The sequence below is a fragment of the Microtus pennsylvanicus genome, chromosome 8 (genome assembly GCF_037038515.1).
Source record: "Microtus pennsylvanicus isolate mMicPen1 chromosome 8, mMicPen1.hap1, whole genome shotgun sequence".
NCBI classification, from domain to species: Eukaryota; Metazoa; Chordata; class Mammalia; order Rodentia; family Cricetidae; genus Microtus; species Microtus pennsylvanicus.
In genome coordinates, this window is record NC_134586.1 from 95,673,272 (window position 1) to 95,692,191 (window position 18,920).

The following is an 18,920-nucleotide window of genomic DNA, read 5'->3' on the forward strand; positions in this document are numbered from 1 at the left end:
AGATACAAAGTTTACATCTTCTTAAGTTTTAAGTTGTATTTTTAGCTGGCATATAAAGTAACAAGTTTCCTGTGCAGACCAAAAAAAAATGTGAGCCTGTTTCCACCTCGTCTGATGGTCAGAGAGTTTGAGGTTGCTCAGAATTGTCGACAACAACCAGACCCCAGGATGTGGTTACTTGGTTCTTCTAACATTAAGATGGCCCAGACAGCTAGATCCACTCCACCCTGACTAATGGTTAGAATATTCAAGCATACTTCTGCTTTTTCTTTTGTATTTGGAGGCTTAATTTGGCTGCCTTCAGGATACGTGGTCTAGGGCGACTTCACTGCCTAAACAACAGAATGCTAATGACTTGATGTCTCAAAGTGTTGAAGCAATTAACTGTCCGAGTTGTCCTTTGTATCAGGTTTTTTTTTTAAAAAAAAAAGAGAAAAGAAAAAGTCTTTGGTTGCCTTCTTCCCCCTTTTGTATTGGGGTATAAAAGTGTATGGAAAATCAAATGCAGGAGATTTCAGTATTCACTGGAACTCCCTCCTGATACTATCCTATGTTTCTGTTTTATTATTTTCACTCCCGTCTTCATACTCTTAACTTATTTTCTGATCCCCACCCCCCTAACCTGGTAGGCTGGTCTCCAACACTTTCCCTGTGGTATTTTTATAATATACTTAGTCCCCCCCCACACTTCTCTTGTCTCCCTGACTTGAACCTGGCTGTGCCTCTCTCCCCTAATATTTCTTCTTCTTACTTTCATATATGTGTTCCATTACCCTCCCACTAACCTCTCTTAAAGTCTCCCAACTGCTACCCACACTCATCCCACATACATCCACATACATGAAAATCAGAAGCTAGGATGCACGTGAGAAAGAACATGTAGTGTTTGTTTTTCTGAGCCTGGCTGAACTTCACTTCATATATTTTCCAGCTCGATCCATTTTTTTTAACCTGTAAAGTTCCCAATTTTGCTTTTATTTATGGGAGACTAAAATTCCCCTGCCAGCCAATGGCACACGCTTTTAATCCCAGCCCTCGGGAGACAGAGGCAGGCGGACCTCTAAGTTTGAAGCCAGCCTGATCTACACAGTGAGTTCCAGGACAGCAAGAGTTACTGTAGTTTTCTGAGACCCTGTCTCAAGCAAACAAGCAAACAAAAACAATGTATTTCTGTACCACAGCTCATTATCAATTGTTGCCGATGGGCATCTGGGTTGATTCTGTTTCCTTGGGACTGAAATAATGCAGCAATTTGCGTTCAGATGAGGGACCTGTGGACTTGGCCTCATAACAGGAGGGATCCGTAAGAGTAGGAACTTCAGAAAAGAGCTGACACATGGCACCTGACCCTGATCGTGGGTATTTTAGATTTTGTTGTAAGCCTTCTGCCCACAAAATGCAAAGCCTTGACCTTATTCAGAGCACAGCAGATTCCAGCTGAGCAGGTTTGCTCACAGGTACAGAGCTGCTCCTCTTTGGGAGGCCAGCCCGGAACTGCAGGCTGCTAAAGGACACGGTGTGGTTTGTGGGATGAGAGGGAACAATGCAGTCAATAGTCACAGCACGGCTGTGTGGCTGTGTGACAACTGTGACATCTGACTCTAAGCCATCAACTCAAAAGCAAAGTTTATCTATTAAACAGTAGCCCCGGCTGTGAAGAAATCACGGTTTCTGATGACATCAGTGCCTAGACGCTGTCCCCACGGTACCAGGACTGTTCTTGTATTTCTTAGAAGAGGTAGGTACATGGCAGCCGGTTCTAGCAGCCATGATCAGGAGAGAAGTTTTAAATGAACAACATGGAGAAAGCCCTTTGGCCTCGAGAACATCCAGTTCCTCCTCTGAAAGTTCTAGCATCCCGGGACAGACGTGGTGACGTTACCAAGCATAAATAAGGTCATCTGCAGTCAGCTGGGTCCCTGCCAAGGCAGCCAGCCGCCAAGAGGCCCCCACAGTCTTGGCTAGGTCTTGCTCCATATGAGGATAAACTACCTGAAAAAACAGATTCCCACACCCCAGAAAAGCCAGTACCTGGGCAGTACTGTAACTTGAAAGTGGTTGCTTATCCTGGGAGATGATAATGGCACAGCCAGTGCTGCATGGAACAACACCCCACAGCCACCACTGTCCTGGGAAGTCATCCAAAGCCCAGGTGTGTGACCGTTCAGGCCTGTTTCCCTTCCTCTGAGAGCTGTCCTCAGGAGAGGACAACAACCCATTGCTGAAATCATTTCCCTCTGAGTGGGGTGAGGGAGGGCATGTTACCCAGCCCGATGAGACAGGGAGGAAAAAGCTGGGATGAGGACGAAGGACACCCAGGTGAGGTGACACACACTGGTGAGGACTTTGGGGACCAGCAGAGCCACCCAAGCCATCACTCTGTTTTGTTTGTGTTTTTTTTTTTCCCCTCTTGCATCTCACAACCTACAGAATCAAAGCGACCTTTTTCCCAAGGCCAGCTCAGCCTCCACCCAGGCTCCCATCCCCCACAGGCCCGGGAGATGCTCTACAGCAGTGGTTCTCAACCTTCCTAATGCTGCAACCTTGTATGACAAGTCTTCATGCTGTGCTGACTGCCAACCATAAAGCTATTTTTGCTGCCATTTCATAACTGTATTTTTGTTAGCTAGTTTTGAGTCATAATGCAATATCACCCACAGGTTGAGAGTTACTGCTCTAGACAGTAGCAATGAAGCCAGCTCTTTATCGGCACCTCCGATCACTATGCTCTCTTTACAGCCAACATAAAGATGCAGACCACTCTGACTCTGAGTCATAATTTAAATGTCCCCGGCTTTAGAAAAAAAATGGTGCCATTGTCTCTGTGTCCCCAAAGGCAAGCCACAGCATGTGCCTCTAATTCCTCGGCAATGATGACGGAGATAACAGTTATTCCCAGGCTTGATCAGTGTTAAGACCTCAGAAACCACATATGTGTTGTAGGGACAGAGAGACACACAGTGGTGAGGAGGAGCTGAGAACATAACGGGGCGGGAGGGGGGGACACCCGGGAGGAACACCTTCTCACTCCAGGGCCACTCTGCTACTGTTCCTCGTCTCTCTCAGAGCTCCACATTAAGGACTGTGAGTTGGTTGGTGCTTATGTGACCGGAACAATGAGCGAGAAATACCTGAATCTCTAAGCTGTGCTCTATTTAGAGAGCTGGCTAGTCAAGAAGGTGGAAGGCGAAAATCCTTAATTCTGCCTTCCATCTCCTCTCCAGCCAGCAGGCTTTGGAGGAGTGGAAACAAAGGCAGTTTGTCCATCTGTCTGTCCAGAGTTCAGTCCTACCCTCTCAGTCAGGTGGCCAATCTTACCCCTGAAGTGCATGATAGCTGTGGCCCCCTTGTTTCCTAGAGATCTGGACTCAGGGACTTTTAAAAACGTTGAATGTAGGATGAGTGAGATGGTTCACCAGGTATACACTCCTGATGATCTTAGGCACAATCCCTACGACCCACTGGTGGAAGAAGAAATTCAACTCTCTTAAGTTGACTGCCACACACACATGCCAAGGCACATACATGTCATGCATGTACCACCTACACCCAAAATAAATATAAGAAACATCAGAATGGGCAACATGGTTGGTGTTCATCAGTGTCAACATAGCCAGCCCTCTTACGTAGCCCCCTGGAACAAGCCACTAGCAGTATGCGCCTGCTAAGCAGTTAGTGGTCCACACATGCGGTCACCTTTCTGCAATAAACAGTACAATGTCCCATACAATACAAAATACAACAGGTCTCCTGTCCATCCCTGCTGGGCCCTAGAAACTCCTCTATCGGGAGCGCCTGTCCCCAGATTCAGCATCAGCTCCTCTGTACCCTTCAAGCCTTTGCTCCAATGCCATCGTCCCCTGAGGGACCATCACTGCCATCTGCCCTCCCTGCTCAGGACCCCAGGTCCCTGTCCTCTGCTTCACCCACAAGGCCCATCACAGAGAGTTTGGTTTCATTGCTTATGGGCTACCCAGAATGGTAGCCCCAGGGAGGCCAGTTTATAGTCTGGTTTGTGCTGTATGGGTAGAATTGTCTGGACGTTTCTAGCAGAGGAGCTCACACTTAACAGCCCTGGATAAACTTCCCTGTGACAGAGTCCAGTAAAGCACAGCCTGGTGATTGCCTTGGACCACGGTGCTACGATCCCGACCTAGGCCTTGAGATGTAGTCTAGTGGTTGAGTGCTTGCCAAGCATATGTGAGGCCATAGATTCAAACCCCACTATCACAATAATGATAATAAGAGTGATTAATCATCATGATTGCAAATCCCATAATGCCTCATGTAGACTATCATAAATAAATCTGCAGGTGATGAAAAAGTAATTGGCTGTTTCTTCCATACCTTGGGTGCATATGGAAAACTGTTTACATATTTTAAATAACAGAATTTCAAAAGCTCTGCCAGTCCTACCCGCAGTGCTTGAGCTTGAAGCTGATGAACCTTGGAAACTGAGAACCATGCCCTGTCTTAGAATTGAGGGCACACTGTGTCCCCAGAACACCAAAGCTGGAGAAAGAAAGCCACTGTGTGATGTGCTATTCCCCTCTATATGCTGTGAATACCATTGGTTACTAAAGAAACTGTCTTAGGCCTGTGATAGGGTAGAGTAAAACTAAACTAGGCGGGAAAACTAAACTGAATGCTGTGAGAAGGAAGGCAGAGTCAGGGAGAAGCCATGTAGCCCTGCAGGAGCTGGACTGAACTTTACCTGGCAAGTCACAGCCTCGTGGTGATATGCAGATTACTAGAAAGGGGTTAAATTAAGATATAAGAAAAGAAAATGAAAAAAAATTAAGACATAAGAGTTAGTCAGAAATACACTTAAGTTATTGGCCAAACAGTATTGCAAATAATATGGTATCTGAGTGATTATTTTGGGGCTGAGCAGTAGGGAACTAACAAGCGGTCTTCCTACAACAACTGCGCCACACAACGCTGCGGAAGATCAGAGGACACCAAGATATGGCCGAGGACAGAGAGGCTACTAGAACTGAGTTCAGCTCTCAAGAGCCAGGGAAAGTGGAACTTCCCAGATGTGGCAGCCACACAGAATCAGAGGTCTCTTCAAACCCTGTACCCATCCCCAGGAAGATCACATAATAGTTGTGGAGCATCTGAGCACTTTGCTCTACTGCACCTTGATTTCTTCATCCATTCAGAGCATGCGTATTTTCCACGACCTGCGAAAACCTACTCAGTTTCAATTTTGAGCCCTAAAATTCTATGCCAAAATGACTATGAACAAAACCGGACTTTGCTACGATGACCCTGATGAGACATCTTGGACAATGACACCTTTACCTGGACACAATCTTGTGTAGCCTAGGCTGGTCGCAAACTCCCTATGTAGCCAAGGGTAACTTTAAACTCCTGGCCCTCCAACATTCACCTCCCAAATGCTGGGTTTACTCACAGGACTTCCGTCCTGACCCAGCTGTGAGGCTTGTCTCCAACTCTCCAGCGCCACCTAGTGTGCACAAAGTATCCACCCTCACCACACGGAAATTCCTTGTAATCCATGCTGACCCAGTTTAGACAAAGTTTCTGTGACTGATGTACTTGGGAAAGGCTAATCCCTGCCCCCAAATAACCCCAAATAATATAGCATCCTGACTTCAGCTACTCTAAGACTGCGCTATATTCTTAAGATCTCAGTGGAGGGTCAGACTTGTGTTCATCTCCGTAGCTTGGAATTTAACAAAAGGCATTTGAGCCAGGTCTCATTTTTTGATGACTTTTACCAAAGGAAGACATCTGTAGAAAAGGAGCCTGACCAGGTCTTGTCCTACCGTCCTCTGCGATGCAGTCCAGGCAGCCCTAGAGACCCATGTCCCTTGGAAGGAGTAGAGAAGGGGAAATGCGAGCAGGGGATCGCGGAGGAAGCACAAGGGCACTTACGAAGCTGTAAGCACTGTTTGCTGAGCGCCTCACAAAGCTGATGGCACAAAGTCTAACCCTGTTGTTTTTCCACCAGACTCAGTTGAAGGATTTGCTAGCATTGTGCATTCCCAACCCCTTCTCATCAGCTACATTTAGCAAGCAGATGAGCCCGAGAGAGGCAGCAAAACCTAGAAGATACCTCAATCTGGAGCCCTATTTGGTTTGGGTCCCACACACCTTACAATGCAGTTGGCAACCTAATTCCTTCACCTGCACTACTGTGCACACATGCCCCTCTCCAAACAATGAGCCTAGCAACCTCAGAACTCCCTTGGCTTCTCCATCCACACCAGTAAACAATAGTATACTCCTCTGGCCCTATAACAACCAAATTTAGATAGTTGCTATTCAACTGTATTCCCAGTGCATCCAGGTATGAAGAACAGAAGGGCCAATCTGGCCTGAACTGGTTTGGGGATGCATATGCAGTAAGGCAAAACTATGTCCATTTTAAATTATCTTATGCATATGCATAATTGGGCTGGGCATGATTAAAATTATATGCCTTATGGGAAGAAACATGCACAGTGGGAAAATGAACATCTGACCAATCATAATAGGGATCCACCCACTATTCCACTTGCTAACCCGCCCTTCCTCCCTCCAGAGTCACGTGGCTCACTGTCAATCTTGGTAAGGGATCCCTCTATCAGCTGCGCTATCGCTTCTCCTCAAGTGAAATTATCTTGTTCCTTTTACAAATGTGGGATCCCTTATGTTCAGCTCTTTCAGGAAGAGGAAGAGGCCCAGAGCCTGGAAACACTGGGCTCAGATCTACGCCGACAGCAATGCAGGGTCTTGTCAAAGCCCTCCCAGGCTCTGCCATTGGAGAGTCACTCACTGCTCTGCTTAGTCCCCACAGTAACTGAACTTGCAGATGAGGCCACTTGGGAGCAGAATGACTCGCCAACACCGCCAAGGAAGGAAGCGCCAGAGCCACAGCAAGGAGGAGGAAACGGCACCAGGGTTTGGAGCGGCTCTTACACGGAAAGTCAAAAAGCTTACTCCACCAGGAATGAGGCACAGCATACATGGTTTTGTTTGTTTTTGCCTTGAACACATCAGTATTCATTCTGACTACCCAGGAGTCAGGGTACAGGTCGTATCCTAGATGCCTTCCAGGGAGCCGTTCTTAGCACTGGAAAACAAGGGACATTAACTCCCTGTGAGAGGGCGGCGGTCACCAGAATCCACAGGGAGGAGATGTGCTGAAGAAGAGCTTCCTTTCCCATGGTTGACTGAAGTGTCAGAGAAGTACAGACACACGCTGGTACCCGAGGACACGCAGAGTGTCAGACAGAGAAGTACAGACACACGCTGGTACCCGAGGACACACGGAGTGTCAGACAGAGAAGTACAGACACACGCTGGTACCCGAGGACACGCGGAGTGTCAGACAGAGAAGTACAGACACACGCTGGTACCCGAGGACACGCGGAGTGTCAGACAGAGAAGTACAGACACACGCTGGTACCCGAAGGCACGCGTGCTTTGCATATACATGGACAAGCGGGCCCCAGGAAGGCATCTGATGAAACCTTTTATGAAGCCAAACAAGGTAGTGGAGGGGCTGGGGTTTATACACTGAGTACAGCTGAACAAACCACCATCTCCAGGAAAGGGGGATAGCTCAGAGGGAGGCTTCAAATGGCACCCGTGTAACTAGTCTTACGTCTCTTCTTAAACATTTTAGTGATGCTGGGCTAGGAGAGAAAGCATGTGGCCAAGACGATGTCATGAATTAGTTCTTCAGATCATCTCAACCCCCTGGCATCAAAATATACGAAACATCTACGACATCATAGACAAAAAAGAGATAGGCTTAAACAGGGTGTTTGCAGACACCAAAGACAGATCAGACATGTAGAGAGAGGGCCAACAAGATGGCTTAGCAGGTGAAGGTGCTTGCTGCCAATTCTGATGACCTGAGTTCAACCCCTGACTTCCGCATGAGTGCTGTGACACATGAATCCCCCCACACAAATACATAGTATTCAAAAAAGTAAATATAAAAAATTGAATGTGGTTGATTCACAGGCCCCCTTTCTGTGACTCCAGCTGCAGCAGATTCAGTGCTTTCTTTGGGCCTCCACGGGCACCAAGTACACACTTGGTACACAGACAAACATGCAGGCAAAACACCTATCCACATGAAACAATAAATCAAAAGTTAAACTAAATGTATTTTATGAGACTTTTCCATTTACTTGTGGGTATGTGTGTGTGCACAGTACACATGGGAGAACAGAGGGCGACTTTCAGGAGCCTGTTCTCTCCATCTGAGGCCCAGAGACTGAACTGAGATCGTGTCAGCCTGGCGATAGGGAACCTCGTCTGCTGGTCCATCCCACTGGCCCCCATAGTCAATTTACCCCTCCGTCCGTCCGTCCGTCCGTCCGTCCGTCCCTCCCTCCCTCCCTCCCTCCCTCCCTCCCTCCCTCCCTCTTACTCTGTCTCTGTGTGTATCTGTCTGTTTCCCTGTCTCTGTCTCTCTCTCTCTACCACACACACACACACACACACACACGCACACACACACATACACACACACACACATACACACATACATACACATACACACACACATACACACATACACACATACATACACATACACACACACACACATACACACACCACTGATTCTGGGAGGCATCAGCAAATCACACAAAATATAATTCTGATATTACAGATCTCAGGAACTCTGGTGCGATTAAATGAACATTTTCAACCCTGTTCAGGGGTCCCTACAAGAGCTGTAAGAAAACATGGGTGCCTGGGGCTCACCTTAGACACTGAGATTCATCTGGCAGTTCTGTGAGCAATCCTGATTGTCCAGGGCTGGCATGAGCAGAAGGCACCCATGAGGCCTGATGACAATGTCCAGCTCTGAGTTGAAATCTAGATGATGGCCGCAGCCATAGTCAACACTCACGACTCCATTGTCCCCTCAATTCTCCTTCCACCTGGAAGTTTCTGGAGATGGGATCCCTGAAGAAGTCACTCTCCTGCTTCTTCTCACATGTGCACCCCCATCTAGCCATCACCCCGAAGAAGACTCATGCTAGAATCAGATGGAAAGTTACCATCACCTCAGCGACATCACGTCTCCAATTCAGGCTGGAGAACTAGAGTCCCTGAAAGTCAGGCCCCATCCGCACGTGCAGAGAAGAAGCAGGGAACATCATCTGTGGAGGAGCCAGCAGGGTCTTTGGACACAGGTGACCACCCCAGAAACATCCTCCTATTAAACCTCTCTCAGGTCCTCTGTGTGAGCTGTCTGACCGGAAGCTCACTGTAGGATTATTGTTTTTCTTTTAACATTTTTATTTACAGTTCCATGATAGATGTGTGCTGGGGCTGAGGTCAGAAGACAACTTCCAAGAGTAGGTCTCCCCTTCTACCATGTAAGCCCCTGGGAAACAAACACAGATCATCACACCTGACAGCCCGCACCTTGATGCATGAAGCCATCTTGCCTGGCCCCACTATGAAACTCTTAAACAGGTCTAGAGCAAAATATGGAAAATGGCAGAAATGATCCCTGACGTGAAAGCTTACACAGTGAACGACTATAAACCTAGATGTTGGGGACTAAGGGCCACCAGACCCTGAATTTCTTGTAAACAACTTGTTTTCCTCTGCCCTGAGTGGCCTGCAGCTGCTCTGAGCACAAGACCCTGATGGCAGGGGAGTGGGTTCTGATGAGTCTGCAGCTGAAAGATCCCGAGAGCTGGGGCGTGGCCAGAGCCCTAAATAAGCTGCCCCTGAGCACAATAAAGTGGGCATTCTTGTCTCAAGGATGTCCCCATGGACCCCTCTATCTGTTTCTGTCTTTGCCTATGTTTTTAAATTTTCAGGCTAGTTCCCATAGCGTGTAGCAAGTAGAGCGCGGAACGAAACCGGTGTAGTTTCACACCTAGACACACCACTTTAAAGCACTTTGGATTATCAAAAACCCAAGAGTGACTCCTGTTTGCAAAATGCTCATTTCCAGGCTGACTGCTTGGCCTGTCCCTGACTCACTCTCTTTCTCTCCGTGTGCTGACACCACGGCCATGTCTAACTGGAGAGAGGCTAGACACTTGATCTCATGGCACCCCACTGTCTACTGCAAAGTGTCTATCAGATGGCTATTAATAACCTCAATTTCTGCTCAGGTCAAACCAGGTAAAAGCACCAGTTAACCAGGTCCCCCTCCCCCCCTGCCATTTTTGAACTTCTGTGAAATTTAAACCACCTCATTCTCAGATGAAGAGAATTCGTTTAAGAAGTTGGATAAAACCCTCCTTTTGTTAGCTGGAGATGTTTTATGTATTAATTCACTTGCCATTGGTTGCTGCTGGCCACCCTTCATGGGAGAAGGGATGAGTTCCCTGGGAGACACCTGGCCTGAGCATCTTGTCTGGTGGCACAAACATCATTTGGCTCTCAGCCCTTCCGGCCCCTAGGTCAGTATGCTGCAGCACACAACTCTAGAAACTCAACAGCAGCTCTACCGTCATCTTTTTGGTAAAAGCGCCCGTAGCCAGCTGCCACCTGATAAGCAAACAAAGCAAACAAGTGGACAGACAGAAGGACCCCTGCCAGGCTCCTCTGTGGTCCTTTGTGGTCCCACCATGCCCCTCTGCTTCCTTTTCTCTCTAAGCCTTCGCCTTACCTGACCTTGTACTTACTCAACTGTTGGTGTATTTCTTCCTTCCTCACTGGAATGTAAGCGCCTGGAGGGCATGGGGGGGTTGTCTTACACACAATATAGGCTGAAAATTTAAAATCACAGAGACAGAGACAGACAGACGGATCCAAGGGGACATCCTTGAGACAAGAATGCCAAGAATGCCCACTTTATTATGGGCAGGGGCAGCTTATGTGGGGCTCTGGCCACGCCCCAGCTCTTGGGATCTTTCAGCTGCAGTCTCAGCAGAACCCACTCCCCCGCCATCAGGGTCTCATGCTCAGAGCAGCTGCAGGCCACTCAGAGCACAGGAAAACAGTTGTTTACAAGAAATTCAGAGTCTGGTGGTCCTCAGTCCCTAGGTTTGCTGCATGAGCTTTTACGTCAGGGATCATTTCTGCCATATTTCATATTTTGCTCTAGACCTGTTTAAGAGTTCCACAGTGGGGCCAAGCAAGATGGGTCCATCTCCAGCACTTAGACACGTGTCTGACATATTTACTTACTTCCTTATTTGTTGAATGTGTATTTGTGTGCAGGTGTTTGTACCTAGAAGAGCGATTTCCTCAGTCACTCCCCACCTTATATTTTGGACACAAGTTCTCTCACTGACCCTGGAGCTCGCTGATTCAGCTGGGCTGCCTGACTCCATTGATCTGAGTGCTGGGATTATAGTCACACACTGCCATGCTGGACTTTCTGGCTCTTGGTTTATTTGGGTTTCTGGTATTTTTGTCTTGTTCTGTTTTTCTTTCTTTTGTGAGACAGGATCTCACTATGTAGCCTTGCCTGGCCTGGAACTCACTATGTAAGCCAACCCGCGCTAGAACTCAAAAAATCTGCCTGCCCCTGCCTCCCGTGTGCCTGGAGGATCCGCACTCAGGACCTCATGCTTGACGGGCTGGCACTTCGCCAGCTGAGCCATCGCCCTCCCTGGCCCTCCTAATGAAAGACAAGCGTCTGTTAGTTTTGTTTCAGGCAGACATGAAATTATCTACTTTTAATATTAAAGAAGGATGGAGGAGGAAGAAAGGGAGGATCCATCTAATGAGATAATTTCATGAAGGAAAGGGATTTTACAGTCTCTAGATTTGTTACTTTTCTCACCCCTGAGACAGAACAGCGAGGAATTCTTTATGTTGTCTCATGCTTCCAGAGGGTTCAGCCCGTGGTCACTTGGCTCCTTACACTTGGGCAGAACATCATATCATGGCAGAGGGAACAAGTGGTGGAGGATGTCATTTCCTTATAGCTGACAGGAAGCAGAGAGCAAGGAAAAGACCTGGGACCAGTTACGACCTTCAAATGCACAATACCGTCCCTCACTTCCTCCAGGAAGGCCTTGTCTCCTTAGGTTTCCAGAACAACCCTGTCCTAGTCAGGGCTTCTATTGCCAGGATGGAACACCATGACCAAAAGCAAGTTGGGGAAGAAAGGGTTTATCTGCTTACACTTCCACAGCATAGACCATCACTGAAGGAAGTCATAACAGAAACTCAAGCAGGGCAGGAACCTGGAGGCAGAAGCCGATGCAGAGGCCATGGAGGGTGCTGCTTACTGGCCTGCTTCTCCTGGCTTGCTTTCTTATAGAATCCAGGACCAGCAGCCCAGGAATGGTGCCACCCACAGTAGGCTGAGCCCAGCAACATCAATCACTAAATAAAAAAGTGTCCTACAGGCTTACCTACAACCCAAGCCTGTGGAGGCATTTTCTGAGCTGAGGTTCCTTCCTCTCTGATGATGCTAGCTTGGGTCAAGTTGACATAAAACCAGCCAGGACAGTCCTCAAACTAATGACTGAGCATTTAATACATACATGTGTGTGGGACGCTTCTTATTCAACCCACACCAGTCTCCCAGGATGCAAAGCGCATTCTCTCTTAATAAGCATTGACTTTCCTCAAGAAAGCTCGGTAGGCAGCATCACACCAACACGTACATGACACAACTCTGTCTTATTTTCTTCTTTAATGGTGCAATGCTAAAAACCATGGCACAACCACACAACTGAGTCACTCCGGTCCTGTTAAAAGATATGAAGCGACATCAACATTTGGCTGTTGGTTTAGCAGATGCACCTGCTGAATCAGCATTGTTCTTGGCACTGGAGGCTGAAGCACCAGCGACTGGCAGGGACCCAGGGTTGCCATGCAGACCAGCACGAACCAGGTACCCACCTGAAGTTCATACACTTTACAGGTCTTGTGGAACTCTTCCACCTATTCATACTCCCTGTCCAACTCATCCTGATACATTTTCCATGAGAAATAAATTTCCACAACTTCAAAAAATGTCTTAGTAACAATAAGACTCTTCACCAGCCTCCCCTCACGTGCCCTTGGCTAGAATAGCAGATTCCTAAGCCCCGTGCTCTCTGTTTTGTTTTGGTTTGCTCTTGAGACAAGACCTCTGTATGTAGCCTAAACTGGCCTTAAGCTTTTGATCCTTCTACTCCAGCTTCCCAAGTGCTGGGGTTATAGGCCTGCACCACCACACCCCAGTTATAAAGACCAAAAATCCTGAGACCCTGAGAACCTAAAAGTAGTTGTATAAAGGATGGTAGCTTGGTTTATAAACAGCAAAGCTGAAATTTCAATTCAGGTACGGTGAATTCCAAAGCCTGGGTATCCTGTATGCTCTCTAGACCAGTGGTTCTCAACCTGTGGGTCCTGATCCCTTCAGGGGTCAAACGACCCTTTTTCAGGAGTCACCGAAGACCATTGGGAAACACAGATATTTACATTATGAGTCATAACAGTAGCAAAATTACAGTTATGAGGTGGCAACGACAATAATCTCATGGTTGGGGCACACCACAGCGTGAGGAATTGCATTAACAGGGTGGGCATAGCATTAGGAAGGGTGGGAACTTTTTTTCTGCGTGCGATGTCAGGGTGCCGCGTGCAGGGGGCGCTCAAGACTCTCATGCTCACCTGATACTGGCCAGTGTGGGCCCTAGATGCCTGAGCAGGAACCTTTGTAAAAGGCTATCACCAGACCCCCCCCCCCCCCCCACACACACACACACCTTCCCACCTCTCTGCACAATGCTTCCTGTAGTTTTTCTCTCTGACCCTCCCCCAACCACACCCGCCCAAGGGCAAAAGCTCTCAGATCAGGGGAGCAGCACTCAGCCTGCACAGCTCTGTGGAGACTCAGACCCTGTTTCTGAGTCCCAGAGATTCTTGAAGAAAGCAACCCAAGAAAGCCTAGTCCCTGTCCCGCTATCTGGGAGGTGGAGGCAACACCCTAGAGGCAGGCATGCTATGTAGTCTTTCTGCAATCCTGTCCCGCTGAACCTATAGGATCTGAAGAAGCAAGCTGAGCCTGGGATCCTGGAGGGTCACCTCCCTGGAGACACAGCGAATACCTCTGAAGAAAAGGACAAGGCTCAGTCAAGGCGTGGCTAGGATACAAGGTGATGACAGAGCCAAGGAGTGGCTGGGGCCAACTATAGGTCCTGTCTGGATGAAGCCTGCACTCAGGGTAGATGACAAAGAGACACGGCTCCATGTGTGTATGTCCTACTGAGAGTGTTCTATAGACCCAACATCTAGACGAATGTTATTATATAATATATAATTTATAAATATAATTTTATATAGTTTATAACATAAAATTATATGTGTGTGTGTTTACACACACACACAGAGAGAGAGAGAGAGAGAGAGAGAGAGAGAGAGAGACAGAGAGAGAGAGAGAGAGAGAGAGAGAGAGAGAGAGAGAGAGAGAGAGTTTAATGTATCACAGCTCGACCTTCAGCTAACTGTGTAGTCAATGGCCTTCAACTCTTGATCCTTCTCCTCTCTACCTCCCCAGCACTGGGATTACATAACACACACCACCACTATGCTTTGTTTTATGCAATACTTGGGATCAAACCCAGGGCTTTGTATATGCTAGGTAAATATTCTACCAACAACATGAGCTACATGCTCAGCCCTGAAACAAAATTAAAGTTTAGATTTCTTCATTTATGTTATCTGTGAGGACTTGACTTGCATGGATATATGTGCATCACGTGCATGCTTGACGACCAAGGAGTTCAGAAGGGAACATCGGATGCCATGGAACTGGAGTAACGATGGGTGGTTGTAAATCACCGTGTGGGTGCTGGGAACTGAACCTGGGTCCCCTGCAAGAGCAACACGTGCTTTTAACCCCTGGCCACCTCTCCAGCCCCCCAGTTCGAAATTTGATTATTTGTCTCTTTTACATTTACAGCCCGTAGCCCCAGGCCACCCCACCCAGGTTTAGTGCTGGTGTTAAGGATGGTCTACGGAATTCTCATGAGTCTTCTATCATCAGATAATAGAGACATCGTTTGACAGATGGGGACCCTGAGACTCTAGCAAGCTAAGCCTGAACACGCCAGAGCTGGCTTATGATCCTGGACCTCTGGCTCCTGTACCTTGACATTTTGGGTCTCATATTTGGCCCCTGACTGCTTGCTGTCTTTCAAAGGCTGAGTGCCTGGCCAAAATGAATGTCACAGTGCACGTCCCAACTAGGAGGGGGAAAAATCCCTGAGAGCAGACTACTTGGATGGGGAACACTCTGTACTTGCAAGCGATTGCCTATGCTCAAACTCACCTCCCAGCCCAGTGGGTTCCATCCCTGTTGGCTGTCTATTGAAATCCTACCCCTCCTCTGCCTGGCTCTTAAGCCAGCTTCTCACAGGCGCCTTCCCGGCCCCCTGGGCAGGCACAATCCCTCCTGAACTGTGCCTCAAGAACTCTGGCTGGCAGGCTGCCGCCTGCCCACCCACAGTTGGCCTGACCTCCTTCAGTGACCAGGCTTTGCATCTCCCCACCCTGCTGGGCTCTGCCCGTACTCAGGAATCAGAACTGAAACCCAGGCCTGTCCAGAAACTCCATGTCTGTAGCCAGAGCTGCAGTGGGTGGTGCCAACCGAGCAGGTGCCTCCAGGGCTTGTGCCGCTGCCAGCTGCCCTTTTCCCAGCCCCATGGTGGCTGAGTTGCTTTAACTCTTCCCAGAAGCCAGACAGCTGAGCCTGGGCCCCCGGCCAGAGCAGCTGCAGCTCCCCGTTTCTCCTGTGTGCTCACCGGATCTTCGGAAGCCTTGCACAGCGCTCTTGGTCTCATCAATCCGTTTGGGCTTCTGCTTCAGTTTCTGGACTTGGTCCCAGTTCCTCTGCATTACTAAATCCACAACCCTGGGCACTCCCTTATCCCAAGACCTGATGTCCCACCATCAGAGGGAGACATTGATTTTACTGGGTCTGCTGGTTAGGTAGTCCAGAACACTAGTGTACAGCAGGTCAGATTCTTCCAGAAGACAGAGGTCTGCGCCATGGTCCCAAGGCCCTAGAAAACTTGACCTTAGAGTCGACCACCCCCCTGTAGGGAGCCAATAGCAGGAGGATGGACTCTGTCACCCCTCACTGTCCCCACCTTCCCACAGCCTCTCTTGCTCTGAGAAAAAAACAAGAGAAGCCAGACTATGGTGGGACAGAGGACAGCCTCCGCCTGCTCATTTTCAGTGAATGAGCATTTATCTAGCCCATGGGACAGTGGGGAAAGTGGCAGAATAAAGGGGTCTGTAGGGGTTGGCGCAGTTGGGAAGGCAACACAGTCAATGTGAAACCCACGTGAAAAATCCTACATGTGGCGGCACATGCTGTAAACACAATTGCGGAAGCAGAGGCATGGAGAACAGGGCTTGTTGGTTGGTCAGCCTAGCCTACACGGTTAGTCTCAGACCAAAGGGACGCCCTGTCTGAAAACAGCCAGGTGGATGACACCTGAGGAATAACGCCTGAGGTTGACCTCTGACCTAAACACACACACGCACACACACCTAACCACACATGTGCCACTCCCACCTCACATACACACACACAGACACACACACATACCTAACTACATGTGTGTGCCACCCCATCTCACACGCAAACCTACCTAACACATGTGCCACCCACACCTCACACACCGACCTAACTACACATGTGTACCACCTACACCTCACACACACGCGCGCGCACACACACACACACACACACACACAAGCAGAATGCAGATATCCAATCAGAGCTTCCCCAGGTTACAGAGCCAATGAACATGGCCTTGGGGGGCAGACAGAGTCTACACCGGTCCCAGATTCACCGTCAGCCTCCTTAGATGCCTGCTACCTAGGCTGGCCTCAGTCAACACATGATAGTGAAGCCCGTAACTCAGGACACCAGAGAGTCAATATGGTGGACACCAATGCGTCTGGTGGGCATCCAGCACCGCCCACAAAGGAAGAGGAATTTACATCTCAACTCATACAGGTGAGGATGGGTGCTACATTTAAGTGACGTTCTGGACTTAAAGGTGGAAAAAAAGCTATTTTAATCCCCGACTAACCCCAGAACAGCTCACTTAATCAGACTGTGACTGTGATTCACCAGAGGGGCATTCTCAACGGGTCATGTCACTCCGGTGCCCAGGGCTAGGCCTGAGATAACACTTTCACAAGCATGGGTCCTTTCGGGGAATATCTGTCTGTGGAGCTGAGTGACGAATGGGGACAGACTAGGAGCAGAATCCAGAACCACCCCCACATGGGCTCCCATCACTGCCCTGCATCCTATCCCTCCACAGCATCCCCTCGTGGACGTCCTGCCCTGCAGCCTATCCCTCCACGGCATCCCCTCATGGACCCTCTGCCCTGCAGCCTATCCCTCCACGGCATCCCCTCGTGGATGTCCTGCCCTGCAGCCTATCCCTCCACAGCATCCCCTCGTGGACCACCCGCCCTGAGAATGAACTGTCAGGTGCCAGGTGCTGTGCAACACCAGCATCCAGGAGGCATCTCCCTGAGGATGCAGAATAGCACATGCTCTGTGCTCTCAGAGCCCTCCCTGCTGCTGGTCCAGTCCCTGTATTCAGGGACCCGACACAGTAGCATGGGCGTGTCCTGGGGCATCACCTGCACCCACACCTGCTGGCCTTTTCAGGAACAGTGAGGCCCGAATTTTAGCCCCAGTCCTATCCTCAATACTCAATGCTGCTACTTGGGGTGATCTCAGCCCCCCACTTTGGGCTTTGGCGTCTTCAGTGAACATATCACATCTGAACAACCTCCCCTTTTCCTGTACTTTGAATGAGGTCTGAAGCAGGCAAGCCAGAAGAACCGAGAGCTTCAGAGCCCTAGGAGACCACGTCAAATACGGTGCTGTAAATGACCAGGCCAGACGCAAGTCATTCTCCTGCTTCTAACTTCCTCCCTGATGAGACAGGGACCTGAGAAGACCCATGGTCAAAGCATACCCCGAGCATTCTCCATCCAGGGCAAAGAAACCTGGTTTTAAGCTCTGAGTCACCGCCAACAGCTTATAGAGAAACCTCCATGAGAGCGCTGGGGTGGGAGCTTGCAGGGCACTTGGCTGGATACTGTGAAGGGAGACCCTCCCAAAAGGATCCTCTAGACACAGCAATGCACTGCTGAGCTTGGAAGCAGAGGTTGGTTCTACCAGCAACCACACATGCAGCCTTACCCATGACCATGCCGAATCCACGGAGCTCTTGTCCTGGGGCGGCTCCCACTTGGAGCTGCAGATCCGTTCTTGCTCTGCCATGGCTAGACCCTGCAGCGTCTGGAGAGAAATGACCCTCAGGGACACCGGCTCAGGAGCTGGAGGCTGGGCCTGGTGACACCGGAGTAGGCAAAACTGCTTCCCTTTACTGAGCCTGGGCCAAGTCACAAGGCCCCAGCAAAGAGCAGGGTGTTGAATTGCAAATCCTTTCCCACCTGGGGACTGGCTGACAAACACAACAGCCAGGATGCAAAGATACCAGAAAATGCCAGTTTCTGACCAGTTTGTGTGAGACAACAGAGGAGGGCCAGCTGGCATATCAGGGCACTTCAGATCCACCACGTCCACTCCTGCCTGTGAGACTTAGCTCAGGAGTAAGAACGAGAAGGAGCAACTTCCAAAGCTGACAAGTCCTAAAACAGACTCGGGATTGAAACCCACATGGGATTCCCAGAGGAATCTGATGAGAGGAAGTGCTGGCAGAGAGACCATCCCTCAGGCCCCTTCCTAACTGAGTGCAGCCAATGGCGCTTACAAGAGACTGAAGTCCACGGTCAGGGAGACGACTCGGTGAATAAAATTGCTTGCTGTGTATCTTAGTAAGTTTCTATTGCTCTGATAAAATACCATGACCAAAAGCAAGTTGAGGAGGAAAAGAACCCGGAGGCAGGAGCTGATGCAGAGGCCGTGGAGGAGTGTCGCTTGCTGGTTTGCTCCCCATGGCTTGCTCAGTCTGCTTTCTTTTAGAACCCAGGACCTC

At 49.1% G+C, this 18,920-nt stretch overlaps 1 protein-coding gene across 3 annotated transcripts in view; it reads right to left on the bottom strand.

Moving 5' to 3' along the window:
* Positions 1-18,238, bottom strand: part of Lpin1 (lipin 1) — a 118,882-nt gene extending 100,644 nt beyond the window's left edge. For all 3 annotated transcript variants that reach the window (XM_075984035.1, XM_075984034.1, XM_075984033.1), the window contains exon 1: positions 18,122-18,238. In XM_075984035.1, coding sequence (XP_075840150.1) covers positions 18,122-18,202 — 81 coding nt within the window. In that variant the 5' untranslated portion in view covers positions 18,203-18,238. The remainder of the gene's footprint in view (positions 1-18,121) is intronic.
* Between the last annotated feature and the right edge of the window lie 682 nt (positions 18,239-18,920).